We start from the raw sequence: 15362 nt of genomic DNA, 5'->3' as shown, positions 1-15362 counted from the left end.
AAAACAAAAGTTGTAGGAAGGGAGTTGATAAATCATGCCCCAAATTCATACTTTGCAACTTCTGCATTAATTCTGATTAAACAATTTACTATTGGTAAATACAAATAACTGCTATTTTTTTAAAAAAGTTTTGAATAGAAGTTACATAGCACTATTGTCAAAACCTAAATGATGCAAAAATGTGTATCAGTGTTAAAAATAGAATCTGCTGTGAATACAGCTTGGTAAATTAATCTATAAAGGCAGATTAACTCAGGCCAATTAAAAGTCTTTTTCAGCAGGAGATATAAGCATATTGTTACAAGATAGGGGATGGGGAAGAGTGATGTACCATTCTGATATGCAGGTTTGGGCTTTCTCCAAAGGATGTTACAAAAATAGGAAGATGCCTTTTATTCCTACTTTAACAAGTTCAGTTGTGTTGCAATAGGGTAAAGAAAATCTCTGTACTGTTAAAGCTGTTTAACTTCTGATGGAAGCAGTCTTTCACTGATTAAAAAGGGCCACTAGTGATGTCACCAGAGTTAGAACTTCAAGCTTGCTCTCAGGCACAGGCCTATGTCACCTTAACTGCAATACTTAGTCTTGGACCTTATGCACTTACATGTGTACCTCTGAGCCTGCAGAAAGTACTTTTTTGTTGTGTTGTAATATACAGTTAGTTGCATGAGGGTTACACCTGAGCTCACGTTGGGGCTTAGCAGGCTCCCAGTAGCTTCTGCTCCTCCCCCCCTTCCTTTTTCTCTCTGTGTTTGTGTGTTCTCTTCCTGGAGCAAGAGGAGTCGTCATGTGGCTTTGGCTCCCAGCTTAGCTGATCCTTCAGGTGAACTGAATCTCTCCAAAAGGCAGATTTGAAAAGTCTGCACCTGTGCTATACATACACGATGCTTATTTGTAAGGAAACACTGTTCTTTCCTTTCTTGGGTCGTTTGTTCCACTGCCAGCTGACGGAGGGCTTGTTTCGTTGCAGCTTCTGGAAACTGTGAGTAAATATTCCACTTATATGCAAAGTGATTTGCAAATAAATCACTTATTTGAGTATTTTCGTGGGGAACGTTTGTTGAAAGGTGGATGAAGGCAGATGTAAATCTAACCAGGTTAAAAAAGGAGCTTGGAGCAATCGCCGTTGTGCTTGACGCTGCCATGAAAGAGTAAAACTCTTTCAAAGCCCTCTCTCCGGCCCTTTACGTGGGCTCCGCTTAGCTCTGGCCGGAAGGGCTGCTTCGTCGGCGAGACTGCAGGAGTCCGTTCCGGCCTTCTGTTTTCAGAGGAGGAGCCGCTCTCGGCCCACCCTGCGCCGTCCTTTCCAAATATCTGCAAAGTGCGCGCGCTTCTCCCTTGCAACCCTGCGCGAAGGGCGGCCTGCTGAGCCGCTCGCCCCGCAGAAGCAGAGTTTTTCTTTCCCTCCTCGAGGAGCTGCCCGGCGCCGCAGCCTCGTTCTTCCCAAGAGCCTGGAGAGAGACGCCGAGCGGGGAAGGGGGAGCCTCCGCTTCCCTTTCCTCTGACGCGCCTCGGCAGAGCGCAGAGAAGGAACCACGCCGAAGCGCGCGCGCGCGCCTCAGTCATGGCGTCGTCCCGGCTGCCCCCGACGGCGCTCACTCTGAAGCAGGTAGAGAGGGAAGGGAAGGCAGGTGCCCACCAGCGAGGCGACTCTTCGCCCTCTCCTCGGCGAGGCAGAGAGCAGGGTCTAGGCTTGGCGACCGGGCATTGGAGGAGACTGCAGGGTCGGGGGACAGCAGCAGCAGCAGCAGCAGGCAATACTGTAATGGCTTTGCTACCTTTAGGTGAGGAGCGTAGCCATTACTGTTGATTATTTCTATTACTAATTCCATTTCTATACCGCTTAATTTAAAATTATAAAGTTGCGAACAAGAAACGGAAGCTATAGCAGCAACTTAAGGAATAACCAGTTTTTTAAAAAACCAACAACAAGCAATTGCATATGGCAATACTACAACTTTACTGCTAATACTGTACATCGGGATTGGTTCCTTCTCCGCCCCACGCCTCTCACCCAGGGCCCAAATAAACTCACAGCTCTTCCACAAAAATTCCGGGAAGAGCTTGTTTGGAGGTTCTAGCAGGGGAGCGCAGCTGTCCGAAGAACGGTACACTCCTTCTGTCTGGGATGGTCGTCCTCTTCCACCAAGCGCGCAGCTTCGGGAGGGACGCACATGGAGCGGTGAGGGAGGAAGGGGACACCCGCCTAGCCAGCCAGATCAGCCGAATCAACCCTGGCGATCAATGGGGTGACAGATGTCGCAGCCAGATCGCCCTCACGGGCAGGTGGGAGCAGCTTCCTCAGGATGTCCGTTTTAGCAGTCGGGCAGCGCTCTCCACACGCAGTTCCAGGTACAGCAGGGTTGCCCAGGGGGTCCCAAAGGTGGGGAAAGGACATCTCACCACCCCACTGTTCCTTCACCAGCCTCTGTCCTCTTTTCCTCGAGCTGCTTTCACCATAGCATTTGCATGATGAGGAAAAGCTTTGCCAGCTGATTTTCTGCAGGAAAAGGAAAGTTGGTGTAAATAGTATAGTTTGTATATGTCATGCTTATGTTCACGCTTCACAGGAGTGGTGGAGACCCCATTAAGGCTACATTTATATTCGTCTGAGCAATAGCATTTAGCAATAGCATCTAAGGGTTATTTGGATAGGCATGCTTGCTTCTGTTCTGTTTCTTCACATTTTTGGTGATGGAACATATACCGTATTTTTCGCTCTATAACACGCACCCGACCATAACACGCACATAGTTTTTAGAGGAGGAAAATCTGTAGGCATGCCACCCGTAGGCATTCCCTCCATAACACGCACAGACATTTCCCCTTACTTTCTACGAGGAAAAAAGTGAGTGTTATGATGCAAAAAATACGGTATGCTTTTTGACCCAAGAGGGGATGATGAGCAGGTGATGTCCTAGAATTGTTCTTGGATCCACTTCTTAGATTTTTTTTACTGCTCTACCCTCTGTAGTGGACAGGACAAGAGTGTAGAAATAGAAAAGCAACCTATATTTTTGTTCTATGAAAAAAAATATCAAGAACTTAGGTTTCTTTTCTTTTCGAAAACGAGTTTGTACTCCTGCGCTTTCTCATTTTAGCATTCTGGTTGCTGTGAATAGCAGGGCAGTTAACACAGGTTGAACTGATAGAACTTTCTGGGTAAACCAGGCCTCACCTCTGCTTTGCTAGTGGGCCTGGCAAAGATGGGAACAAGTGCTTGCCCTTATACTCATGTGCTCCACATGAGTTTGGCCATTCACGTGTAGCACAAGCTTGTCACAGGTCTGTAACTCAGGCATTTACACTCTGCATGTAAATGGGACAGTGGTATTTATATGTGACAAGGTACTTGCGGAAATCTTATGCAGATGAGTGCTTTACCTGTGGCATTGTGTGTTTTGCATCTGAACATTTTAACTTAATATTTTAAATTCAGGTAGGTAGCCGTGTTGGTCTGACGCAGTTGAAATAATAATAATAATAATAAAAATGTTCAGTAGCACCTTATAGACCAACTAAGTTTGTTCTGGTATAAGCTTTCGTGTGCATGCACACTTCTTCAGATACCTGCACACAAAAGCTTATTAATTTTTTTAAATTAATATTTGAAGTGAGACAATTTATAAATGAATGGGCAACAGTGGATGTATGGTAACTGGTAGTTTGGAAAACATTGCGTTTTACATGTTAACGCATTAATGTATTAACATATCTTCCGTCTTTTTTCATTTAAAGATTTATTTGTTTTGAATTACAGAAAAGAACTATTTTTCTTTCATAGTGTAGTAAGTGGTGATTTGTGTCACACATGGGCCTCTTCATTGTAGTGTTTGAATCTTATTTTTATGATCCTGTCAAATGTTTTAAAACTCAAGGTTACCTTTATTCTACTTTTGGAGTGATTTTACAGATGACTGTAAATGGACCAACATGGGAGGGCAGGTAGTTAGAATAACTGATTTATAGACTGTGGTTTGCAGCAGAAAGCAGATGGACCCCGTAGTGGGATTAGTACATCCATAGGTTATATACATAGGTTCAGACTCCAGTTAAAAAAGATCTCTCTACTTGAGATCTGGAGAGCTAGCAGGCCACAGGTTGACATCCCTGGAATATACAACGAATACAAAAGTTTTATCAGTCACCTGACTTGGTTTAAGACACCTTTCCATGAGGATGTGAGCGCATGATCAACACTAGATTGTGCAAACACTAAAAGGGTCATCCTTTATTTTTCTTGATACCTTGCAGTTCTTGAGAAGACAGCAGGTCCTTCAGTTGTATAGAAAAATTCTGAAGGCTGTTCGTCAGGTGCCTAATGAAGCTGATCGCCATTACCTCAGGGACTGGGCAAGGGAAGACTTCAAAAGAAACAAAGGTGCTACAGACGAGGTGAGAAATACTTCTGGTTCTGCTGACTTGGTACACTGCAGTTGAAGGTTGAACCTGTATTCCTGGCTCATGAAGATGTCTTCTCTGAGACTTCCAAACAGCCTGTTCAGAACACCTCATAATGACTAGGAATAATTATCACTGTGTTTCACCTGCAAGAGGTGCCACGGTAGACTGGACAAATTTGGAATATTTGATTAAATGACTCAAGAATGGGCATTTCCAAGGCTGACTTATGTAAAACCCCAAACTGGTCATTGTGGTAAACCCTCTGAAGTATAATACTTAAATGAATCCATCCCATGTGCTATATCCTTCCCTTACTAAAGGATAATCGTGGCTCAGAGTAGATTGGGAGGGGAGTAGTTGAGCCACATTGGACCAGGTAGAACAGGAGTCAGTAACCTTCAGCTGTGGGCCGGTCCACCGTCCCTCAGACCATGTGGTGGGCTGGACTATATTTTTTAGGAGGGGGAATGAACAAATTCCTATGCCCCACAAATAACCCAGAGATACATTTTAAATAAAAGGACACATTCTACTCATGTAAAAACACGCTGATTCCCGGACCATCAGAAGTCCAGATTTAGAAGGCGATTGGGCTGCATCCGGCCCCTGGGCCTTAGGTTGCCTACCCCTGAGGTAGAATGTTGATAGCACCAAAGGCATTTGTTAGGTCAGCACTTCATCTGCAGACAGATGTCACCAAGTTCAATATTCTTGTGTTTCACTCTTAAATACTGCTTCAGTATACTGCGGGCTTCCTCAACCTTGGGTCCCCATATGTTCTTGAACTACAGCTCCCATAATCCCTGTCCACTGACCATGCTGGCTAGGTATGATGGGTATGATGGGAGTTGTAGTAACAACATCTAGGGACCCAGAGTTGAGAAAGGCTGGTACAGTGGTACCTCTGGATGCAAACGGGATCCGTTCTGGAGCCCCGTTTGCATCCTGAAGTGAACGCAACCCGTGTCTGCATGTGTGCAGGTTGTGGTTCGCCGCTACCGCACATGCGCGTGACATCATTTTCACCGTCTGCGCATGCATGAGCGGCGAAACCTGGAAGTAACGTGTTCCGTTACTTCTGGGTCTCCGTGGAGCGCAACCTGAAAATGCTCAGCCCGAAGCTACTTCAACCCAAGGTATGACTGTATAGTGGATAGGTGGTTTTTAACAGCTCTGATACTTTTCTGTGGCCTTGAACTTTTTTATGTATGTATGTATGTATGTATGTATGTATGTATGTATGAATGTATGAGCTCCAGTGGCACAGTCTCATGACTGAATCCAATAATGATGTTAGGTGGTTAACAGGGTGTCCCTGCCCACCTGTCATTGTTGCCTGTTGAGGTCAGGTTCCCCATCCCTGTCATAGAGATTCATTTGCCACACACGCTGCCAGTATTTTGGCATCTTTTCAAGATGTGCCTGTTTATCCTAGGCCCTGCAGAACAGTGACTGTTTTTATTAACACAATATGCCTCAGCTGCTATAGTTGTGAGATTCTCTTAATGCTGTATTACTGTTCATTTGCAGTTAGTGTGTGTGGTACTCAGCCCTGAGCTCCTCTCAGAGGAAGGGTGGTGTAAAATATAATAAGAATTAACTGCAATCATAGAACACTTACGAAATGACCAAGAAACTTTATCTTGCATTCCCATTTCAAAAAGTTTATGCTAGTGCAGCTGTTGATTCTTTGCTTCCTAAACATATCTAGAAAACAATAAACACAAGTTGTTGTTGTTTTTGAGCCCATTTTAGCAAGGTAGATCTTCAGGAGAGAAGCCATAACATGCAGTATTGTTTGTTATGTGAAAGATCTTTCTGGTATGTAACATAAGCAGAGGCTTTTCTAAGTGCCCTCTAGGAGTAGCCCTAATATGTAGAGCAGCCTTTGGGGTGTGATCATTAGTTGCGAATTTTATGGATGTAAATATAGACTGATAAAACATGTGTTGAAATAGAACAGATTCAGTGTATGAATGCATATTGCCTTTGCATGTGCCTACTAAGTATATAATTTCTGCTTTGCAGGATACAATTAGGATGATGATCACTCAGGGCAACCTACAGCTTGAAGAGCTTGAGAGAACACTAAAGCTGGCAAAATCATAGCCTGATCATTCACTGATGGTGGAACACAATATGTGTTTTTTCAGTGTGTCTCCCTCAAAAGACTGCCATGGAAGGACCTCTCACACAACCAAACTGATTTCTGTGCAGACTCCCTTATTGGTAAGTAGACTTAAACAAAGCAGCTAGCACTGCTATAGGTGAGAGTGTTGAGATTTTTTTTAAGGTTTAGGTGTGATGGGAAGCAGCTCATAAGAGGTTGAAACACAGGGAGATTTCTAGTTCTGAACTAGAATAATATGGGAGGTGTGTGCTATCTTAACTAGTTGTTCTTAAGGTGCTGCTCTTGACACTTCTGAGGGCAGTTAACACTTCTGAAGTGCATAGAAACCTCCAGAGAGTGACCCATACACATCTAAACCTGCCTGAAAACAATGGGATACTCAAAATGAACAGAATGCAGGAAACCTTTAGTAAATTTTTGATGAGACATTCTGTGTGTTTCCAGAGATGGAGGATAGTCAGTTATGCTGCTTGTTTCCAGCAGGCTTAGTGCAACCTAATATGTTTTCCCCTGCTCTGGATAGTTGGGCTTGAAACAATGGATTCAAGCTATAAGAATGGAGATTACAACTAAACATCAGGAGGAACTTTCTGACAGTAAGAGCAGTTCAACAGTGGAACAGACTCCCATGGGAGCTCGTAGACTCTCCTTCCTGGGAGGTTTTCAAGCAGAGGTTGGATGGCTTTAGATGAGATTCTTCCATTGTAGGGGATTGGTTGGACCAGATGACCAATGGGGAATCCCTTCTAACTCTATAATTATGTAACAGGTAGATATTCAGTTACATTGTCTGCTACGTCCTTCCATTCCATTTTAAGACTGGTGAGATAACAGGTTCTATGTCTTCAACATCAGCCAACTTTTTTCCGCCACTGCTCAGTTCTAACCTGACAAAGAGTTTTGGAGAACTCAAAAACCTGCAGACTTACTTTGTGATAGTGCACTATTAGCTTGCTTGGCCTACCTTAAATATGGATTTTAAAAATTGCTTTTTTAGCTATATCACACAGCCCAACACCACCACCTCCAAATTATAACCTAGGCACATTTAATAAGCTTATAGATTTATGGATTATCAGATTTAAATTCATTGTAGGATTTAAATTATACCCCACTTTGGGCAGCATAGATTTAGACCATAGAAGCACATGAATGTAAAAAATGTAGAGTATTTGGATTGAGATTTTGTGTATAAAGATCTTTATGTACTTTTTGTATACAACCATCTCTCTTTAAGGACTTCATTCAAAATGTTTATACTCTTACATGAGAGATAAGATCTGTGCCTGGAGAACTATTTCTAAATCACAACAGATTTGGCCTCAATTCAGCATTAGTTGTGCAATAATAGGGCTAGCAAAGCACAATCATGGGCACATCCAAAGGCATACAATGTTAATATATTGCATCCTCACTAAGATGTGCAAAACATATATGCAAGTCTGCTTACATACACTAGATTTCTTGAGCTGCATTGTGCTGTTGAACTTTAAAAAGCAATAGCTGTTTTTGCCTAAGTGTCATGCCAATGTTAATTTTAAAGTTTACCACCCACCCCCTGGGTGAAAAAAACACCTCTTGACACATATCACAGCACACAATATATATTTAAAAATAAAGTAAGGCTGAATAACAGTATAATTTGAAGACTTGAGACTACACAATCCATCAAGGGCCAGTTGTGCATATAGAAACTTTAAGGCAAGTTTTAAAACTTTTTGTTAAAGATGAAATTCATGTGGGGCAAGTGCAGTGAAGACAGAATCTAATTTAGGAAATACGGCCCATTTCTGTACTTGCAAGGACCATTCTATTCTCCAAATAACAGTTAGTGGGCCAGAAGAACATGTTGCTACTATCTAGCAGTGTCTTTTTTCCTTTGAGTGAAACAAGGTACCACACCTTGGTTAGAAGTTGGCTGGGGCATCAGGACCCAGCTAAAAAGTCCATATTTAGCTCACAGACCACCAGTTGACCATCACTATACAAGGACAAGGCGTTAACTTTTAGGAATTTACTGTCACTGAAAGGCACTCAATATCTAGCTATATATAATGTTATTGCTGGCTGCAAGTATGCCAATTAGCTTTTTGGTTGGAAGGGCAAAAACTTCAGCACCTCCATCCCAAAAGCTGATCAGTAAAACGGTATGACAAACGTACACACAGGCAGCACAAAGTGTTAGATAGGACTTGAAAATCACTCGCATGACCTGTTAGCACACAGTTCCCCATACAAGCTACTCTTATCTGTATTGGGGTAGGGGAACCCATAGGATTCATAAAATGGCAATGCAGTTCTATGAAGGAGGAAGAGGTAGCCTTGCTAATTTGGGGCGCTTAATTCTTTTATTTTCAAAAAGATACATGAGCACATATGGTTAGAGCAAGAGAATGCTTCGCTTCAAAAACATGTCTTAAATACGTATAAAATAAAACTTTACAAGATTCATAAAAATGGCACAGGCATACTGGAGAGCTGTATCATCAGCACTGAAAAGCCACACAACTAGGTTCTGTATTATACTATCACCACTGGCACACTGTATGGGGATAAAAGAAACATTTTTAACAGGGGAAGGAAAGTTCAATGCAGTTTCTGTACAAAACAAGTGCTACTTGGAGGGCAGCAATCTGCATTCCTTGTGAGCAATGCACGAGCAAAAATCCTTATAATCTGGAAAGGCCACAAATCCCCAAGAAGTGTAAAATTCCAATAAAACTCCAATAGAATTAGCTTAATTGCTGTTTGTGAAAGTTACCAGTTCCTTTGCAACATTTCATGAGAGCAGGCAAATGCTAATGTTCCTTCTGCACTTTAGTCCTTAGCTTATAGAGTTCCTCTTCTAAACTTTTTATATGTTCTTTGAGGAGTGCTTTATCTTCCTGGGCTCTCTGGTCAGCTTGGCTCCGAGCTTCTTCAATCTTCCTTTCATACCACTTCTCCATCTGGCTGGATACAGCCTCAAAAAAGTACTGTGTGATTTCCAGAGCTTGAGAAGTGCCTGCAAGTTGAGGGCTGACCTCTTTTCCTCCAGAGACAGCAGCTGGTGGCGGTGGCGGCTGCTGCTCTGCAGAGTGGGTGCCTGCATGTTGCTGAGGCCTGTGCTTCAACTGACCACTTCTGCCAGACCTCTTTGTTTGAGTTCCTTTATCTATAAAGCAGCCTCCTCTCTCCACCTCAGTCTTTGTAAATTCGGTCGGGGTCTTGGAAACAGTTTGTACCTTTGCGTGTCTCAATTTGGAGCCTGAGTATTCAGATGGTGGCAGTTCTTGTTTCAATCTGCTGAAACTTGCTTTGTCTTTGGGCCTTACAACTTGAGGAGAAACTGCAGCGGGAGTTGGGCCAGGACCAACTAACTGTTGCTCTATTCCTGTAACTAAGGAAATATGAACAGTTATGAGTTGTTGTTTTTTAAAGGTTTATTAAAGGTTTTCTTGGGTTACAAAAGTTCATTCAGTGTCTCTGCTTTCCGTTCATAGAATTCTTTCTTCAGATCAGTTATACACTTATGTTACAGACTGTATAAGGTTAGGATGGGACGGAGGGGGTAGTAAACTTTCATTCTTTTACATAGTGTATGTGTAAGGTTTTTGTGCCAGTGTCACGTGGGTAGGTTCTCTTACTGTTCATTTACTAGTTTTCATTGGCAGTGAGGGAGATTGGGGACTCCAGGGCATGGTTGGTTGCCTTCAGTTGACTGCAATGTGTTTTGTTTGCATGTGTGAGGTGGAGGGGTTGTTGGGTCAAGTTATACATATCAGTTCATATGCTGTCGGTGGGTTCTTGTTGGGCTGCGTGTGTAATAAAGGGGAGCCACAACAGGGTGAAACCATCCTTTTTTATTTGTGCCCGTGCTAGCTTCAGTTTGTTTAGTATCAGTGGTCCATGTTCACTCCTGGCTGTTGAGAGTAGGTGGGTTATAGTGTGAGCATTATTGTCTTGGAAAATATTAAATAAGGCCAGTTCTGGGGTGGCTTCTAATGCTTAGTTATTTTGCATATTACTTGTAGGACTGATGTCCAAAAGGGTTGGGTTTTTGGGGCATTCCCACCACATGTGGAGGTGCAGACTCTCCAGCATTTTGGTGAGGTTCCTGGGTGTGTCATTGCCAGCTACCATCTGTAGATAGGTTTCATGGTGAGTTCCCTTCTTTTGGCTGAGATGGATTAAACTATGATCTAAACATTCCTTTAATCCATCAGGCGGGGTTTATTTTGTAACCTATGTTGTGCTCCCTTTTGATTGAGATGAGGGGGTTTCTGAGATTCTAGTATTTTGTGGAAACCATGGCATGTCCCTCTGCTGTCAGGAGGTGGTTTTCGAAGTTGGTCCAAGGCCTAGTGGCTGCTGCTTTTACTGCTAGACTGTTTAAGGTGGTGTATTTTCCAGACTATTTGGGCCTCTCCTAATTTAATATTGTGGGGATTTTCCTTAGTTTTGAAGGAATAGGATGTTTTAACAACAAGCTGCATTGGCCCTCCAATACAGCTTGCTCCTCTCTCTGCCGTATGGAGGGCAGATTGTGATGGCGGCTTCACCCAGTGGTATATTTTGGGTGAAACAGACACCACACCCAAGACCAGTGGCCCAATGTTGAAAGTGGCGCTGGTAACAGAGGGTCTTGGGTGTGGTGTCTGTTTCACCTAAAATATACCACTGGGTGAAGCCACCATCACAATCTGCCCTCCATATGGTTCCTGGGTGATGTATCAATACAGCACCCAGACCTACCATATTTTTCGCTCTATACGACGCACCCGACCATAGGACTCACCTTGTTTTAGAGGGGGAGAACAAGAAAAGAAATTCTGCCCAGCGCCCCTTCAGCGAAGCGGCAGGAGGCACTGCGCAGAGGGGGAGAATTTTTTTTCTTGTTCTCCCCATCTAAAAAGGTGCCGTTCAAGGTGCGTTCAGTCGCCTACCTTGGAAGCCTGGAGAGAGAGAGGGGTTGGTGCGCACCAACCCCTCTCGCTCTCCAGGCTTCAGTGAAGACAACCCGAAGCCTCCAGAGCGCGGCGGGAGTTCCCACTGCGCTCCGGAGGCTTCGGGTTCCTTTTGACCTGCTCTATCGGGCTGGCAGGGGGAAGCCCACCGCCAGCCCCAAAGAGCAAGTCGGGGAGCAGCGGAAAGGCATGCAGCCTTCCGCTGCTCCCCAAGCTTCTCGGCGCTGCCAGGGAAGCCCGGGTTCCCCCCGCCCGCCCTCTCCAGCCAGGCCGTGGGCAGCCTCTCCCTGCCGGAGGGGCTGCGGGCGGCTAGGGCTTCTTTAGCCCCATGCAGCCTCTCCCGGCTGGAGAGGTTGCGGGCGGCTGAAGAGGAAGCCAAGACAGCGAGCTGGATCCATCCCGCTCATTGTCTTGGCTTTTGCCAAGGTGCGTGCAGCCCCTCCGGTAGGGAGAGGCTGTGTGCGGCTATGGCAATACCACCTCCCGCAAAAGCCCACAGGAGCCGTGCACCCTTTAAGGAGCGTGCGGCTCCTGCGGGCTTTTCTACGAGGAGGGAGAAGCGACTGACTAGCCGTGTCAGTCCCTTCTCCCTCCTGGGGAAAAGCCTGCAAGAGCCATGCGGAGCTTGTGTGCGGCTTTTGGGGGCTTCTCCTGCCTGCCTCCCCCCTGCATTCGCTCCATAAGACGCACCCACATTCCCCTTACTTTTTAGGAAGGGAAAAGTGTGTCTTACAGAGCAAAAAATGCAGAATTTACACCAGGAGTGATGATTCTTTGCCACAATACTCTAGCATAGCTTTCCCCTCCAGAAACTACTAACAAAAAGATACCTGGAGTGTTGGCTTCTTGAACAACAAAATACTGCTTCCCAAAGCTCTGCTCTGTTGTGGGCACTCTACTTCTTCCAGTATCTTCCGGGACACTATTCTGAAGGGCAGTGCAAGAATGTTGCTGCGAACCATCCGACTGCAGTGGGGTTTGGCTAGCTTTACAGTCCTTCGTACAAGGAAGGTTCTCTGTATCCAAAGTCTCAGCGAGTGACTCACATGTAGACAGAGTTGATTTTGGCCTTGAAGATCTAGAGTCTCCAGAAAGCTTCAACTCCAGGTTCTGAATTTTTAGCATGCACCAAGCTTTCAGTTCCCCCACCAACGATATCTGTATGGGAAAAACGCATGTATAAATCAGAGGCCATCAAATGGCAGTATTAGTTTTAGCAGCTAAATGCATGCTAGATTATTGTTGCAGCCTGATCTACTGAGTTAAAAGAGAACTTAGCGTCCTATATAGTAAGGAAGTTTACAAATCTAGCTTTGGGATAATGAATGTTTTCTTTGAAAGACCCTAGCAATAATGGATCCGATCTGCACTCTTGCACACTGAAATGGAACATTTGCATTGGTGTATTGGCCTGGAACACTGTAATTATACCATGATTTGTAGCCCTGTGATAGGACCACAGTATATGCAATAGCCATTATTAATTGCTAGTGCAGTATGTCTGGAGATACAGTCTTGCTTATTCTACCAAAATGGGGGAGTAGGACATTGCTTGTAAGATTATTATTGCTGCATTAGAGCCATAAAAATATCAGAACAAATATGAAGATTCTTGAGGATAGCAAGCAGGAGCATTCTTTTTAATCATTTTATATTTCATCCTTCTGCTTGGCTAAAAAATAAATTGACCTACGTGAAGTTTTTAACCTCCCAGATCAGATCTAATAATGTAACCAACCACTGCTGCGGACAAACGTCAGCTCCCATGGCCAGTAAAGCGAGGTGAGCGTCACAACCCCAGAGACATTCGCGACTGGACTTAACAGTCAGGTGTCCTTTACCTTTACTGCACCCCCACGTTCATCAATGCACAGGGTTGTTGACTTTTTTTTCTTATTATGTAAGGAAATAGAAGTTTTAAGAGACATTCTGAAAGCATTTTCCTGCTGGGTTTCTAAAACTGGAAGTTCAAATGTTAGCTACCTAAAAGGCAGTCAAATTATGACACCACAAAAATCAAATGAGAAGCAGATATTTCCTCAGAATATGGGTTCGTTTAAGCATCTTGCAAAAAAGGTTTTACATAAGATCACTGAAATGGATAAGCTGCCGTCAAGAAACACATTTAAATGGCTTATTTCCAACCACCCAATAAGCTATCTATGACTGCTCAAAATGAAAATGTATCTCACTATAATCAGATAATTTTCTTTTTAAAATTGCTTGTCATTCTTTTAGATAAGCGCTCTTTTCTGTGTATCTTAAATGGAAAGTTTCAGATTCCTCATTGTCTTATATGGTCCACGAGATACTTATTTTCTAATCTACCTGGCGTTTCTCCCCTTCATGCCTTTCCAACTCGGCATGCTCCTGAAGACGATGAAGGCACTCTGTTCTTTCTGCTGACAGCCTCTCTGCCATCAATTTGTCTAAAACGCGGAGCTGTGATAAAAGAGGAAAGCACAGCAGAAATGACAACAATGCATAGGCTGACTTATTAAACCTCATTACTTTACTACTGGTAATTTAACTTGCCAAGGGCAAAAATTGCATCTAAAAAGGACAGCAGAAAAGGCATTTGTGAAACATTGTGAATAAAAGTATTCCTTTCAGTGTTTTTAAAAACACTGCAGGTTATTTCAGTTGGCTGCAGGTATGACTATAAGGAGTGGACACAATAAACAAATGATCTGCAGTGATCAAGGCAGATTTCTGGTAATTCTAAACTCTGCTTGCTTCCCAAGGCTTTTCAGACCTTCTTGCTCAGTGCAGGAATGTCTGGCAAGGAGAGTAGTGCCACTATGTCCTGCATTGCAGCCCCTCCAGAAATACAATTAACTAATGTCTGGCTAGGCCAGGTCTGGCTACTCCATGGGGCAACAGCCACATAGAAAAGATTGCCACGTTATGAGTTTCAAGCAGCCTCCACTTGAAGATTGTAACAAATAGACCAGAAGTGGAGAACTGTTTTCTGGCTGGCAGGCCAGATCCTTGTGTCTCCCCACCCTTAAGAGGGCCAAACCTGACAGATGGGCAAACCCCTGAAGACCTAGTGACACCTAGTCAGTGCTCTTTTGTAAACAGCCCCTCGCTATTCTTTAAAACCTCATTTTCAAAGAGCAGCGTGGAGCTGTTTGCAAAAGTGCTTTCAATCAGCTCACCTGCTTTTTGAAGTCTGCATCACCTGGTGTCGTTCTGATGTAAGGTGATTGACAGGTGGGGAAGAGAAACATGGAACAGGGTTGCACCCTCTGCTCACCAACAGGATAAGCTGCAGGTTCTGCTACTCCAGTGTGTTCTCCCAGGGAATGGGACCCTGCCTATATCAGTTGACCCAGCGACATCAGCTGGTGAATAGGTGGGTATGATTTGGGGGAAATGGCTTCATGGGCCAACTTGGACCCCCTGTTGGGCTCCATTCCTGACACAGACCAACCCACGCCCTATAGGCTTTAATCAGGCTCCTGGTATTTGAAGAAATACTTTGACCATGGAATGTTTCCTTACCTGATGCTGAGTTTTGTTTTCCATTTGACCTAGTTTGCTGTTCATCTTATCCTGTGCTGTAACAAGCTCCGCTTTTATTTCTTCCACAGCGGCTGCCAGCTGGTTCTCTACTTTATCTATCAGTGGTTCACAACGACATCCATTTATTGGTGCCTGCAAGAAGCAAAACAACTGTGACAACACATCCCCTGTATCTTAATAACAACTATGATTGGCTCAAAGGACAGCAAAGCAACCACAACAAACAGTACTGCTTGGAACCTCCAGGGAGAAAACAAATATACAGGTTATACAGTAGGAAATGAAAATAAAATAAATTTGCCTGGACGTTTTTTCTCAAGAGTTCATCCTTCGCATTTAGAGTATACAGAGGG

General features: G+C 44.0%; 2 protein-coding genes across 14 annotated transcripts in view; one reads left to right on the top strand and one right to left on the bottom strand.

Annotated features, from left to right (window-relative positions):
• Positions 1-1318: 1318 nt before the first annotated feature.
• LYRM2 (LYR motif containing 2) lies at positions 1319-15320 on the top strand. 2 transcript variants are annotated; one of them, XM_083730978.1, is made up of 5 exons: positions 2680-2707; positions 2878-2909; positions 4255-4395; positions 6433-6633; positions 15078-15320. In XM_083730978.1, the coding sequence occupies exons 1-4, from the start codon at positions 2695-2697 to the stop codon at positions 6511-6513; spliced, it is 267 nt and encodes an 88-aa protein (XP_083587104.1). In that variant the 5' UTR covers positions 2680-2694; the 3' UTR covers positions 6514-6633; positions 15078-15320. The 2 variants fall into 2 exon arrangements, with proteins under 2 accessions (XP_083587103.1, XP_083587104.1); XM_083730977.1 differs by lacking the exons at positions 2680-2707; positions 2878-2909 and adding an exon at positions 1319-1609.
• Positions 8865-15362, bottom strand: part of ANKRD6 (ankyrin repeat domain 6) — a 71939-nt gene continuing 65441 nt past the window's right edge. For all 12 annotated transcript variants that reach the window (XM_083730179.1, XM_083730187.1, XM_083730186.1 and 9 more), the window contains 4 exons: positions 14989-15141; positions 13810-13923; positions 12312-12639; positions 8865-9908 (listed from right to left, as the gene is read on the bottom strand). In XM_083730179.1, the coding sequence (XP_083586305.1) occupies positions 9334-9908; positions 12312-12639; positions 13810-13923; positions 14989-15141 (1170 nt within the window). In that variant the 3' untranslated portion in view covers positions 8865-9333. The remainder of the gene's footprint in view (positions 9909-12311; positions 12640-13809; positions 13924-14988; positions 15142-15362) is intronic.

This window comes from Podarcis gaigeae (assembly GCF_964106915.1).
Source record: "Podarcis gaigeae genome assembly, chromosome: 3".
NCBI classification, from domain to species: domain Eukaryota; kingdom Metazoa; phylum Chordata; class Lepidosauria; order Squamata; family Lacertidae; genus Podarcis; species Podarcis gaigeae.
The sequence above is the reverse complement of the archived record's forward strand: the minus strand, read 5'-3'. Positions and strand labels throughout refer to the sequence as shown.

Excerpts from the sequence above, each read along its gene's own strand:
- LYRM2 (XM_083730977.1), top strand. The coding sequence starts at position 1,565 with ATGGCGTCGTCCCGGCTGCCCCCGACGGCGCTCACTCTGAAGCAG. Across the intron at positions 1,610-4,254 it reads CGGCGCTCACTCTGAAGCAG|TTCTTGAGAAGACAGCAGGT; the intron begins GTAGAGAGGGAA and ends GATACCTTGCAG. Across the intron at positions 4,396-6,432 it reads ACAAAGGTGCTACAGACGAG|GATACAATTAGGATGATGAT; the intron begins GTGAGAAATACT and ends TCTGCTTTGCAG.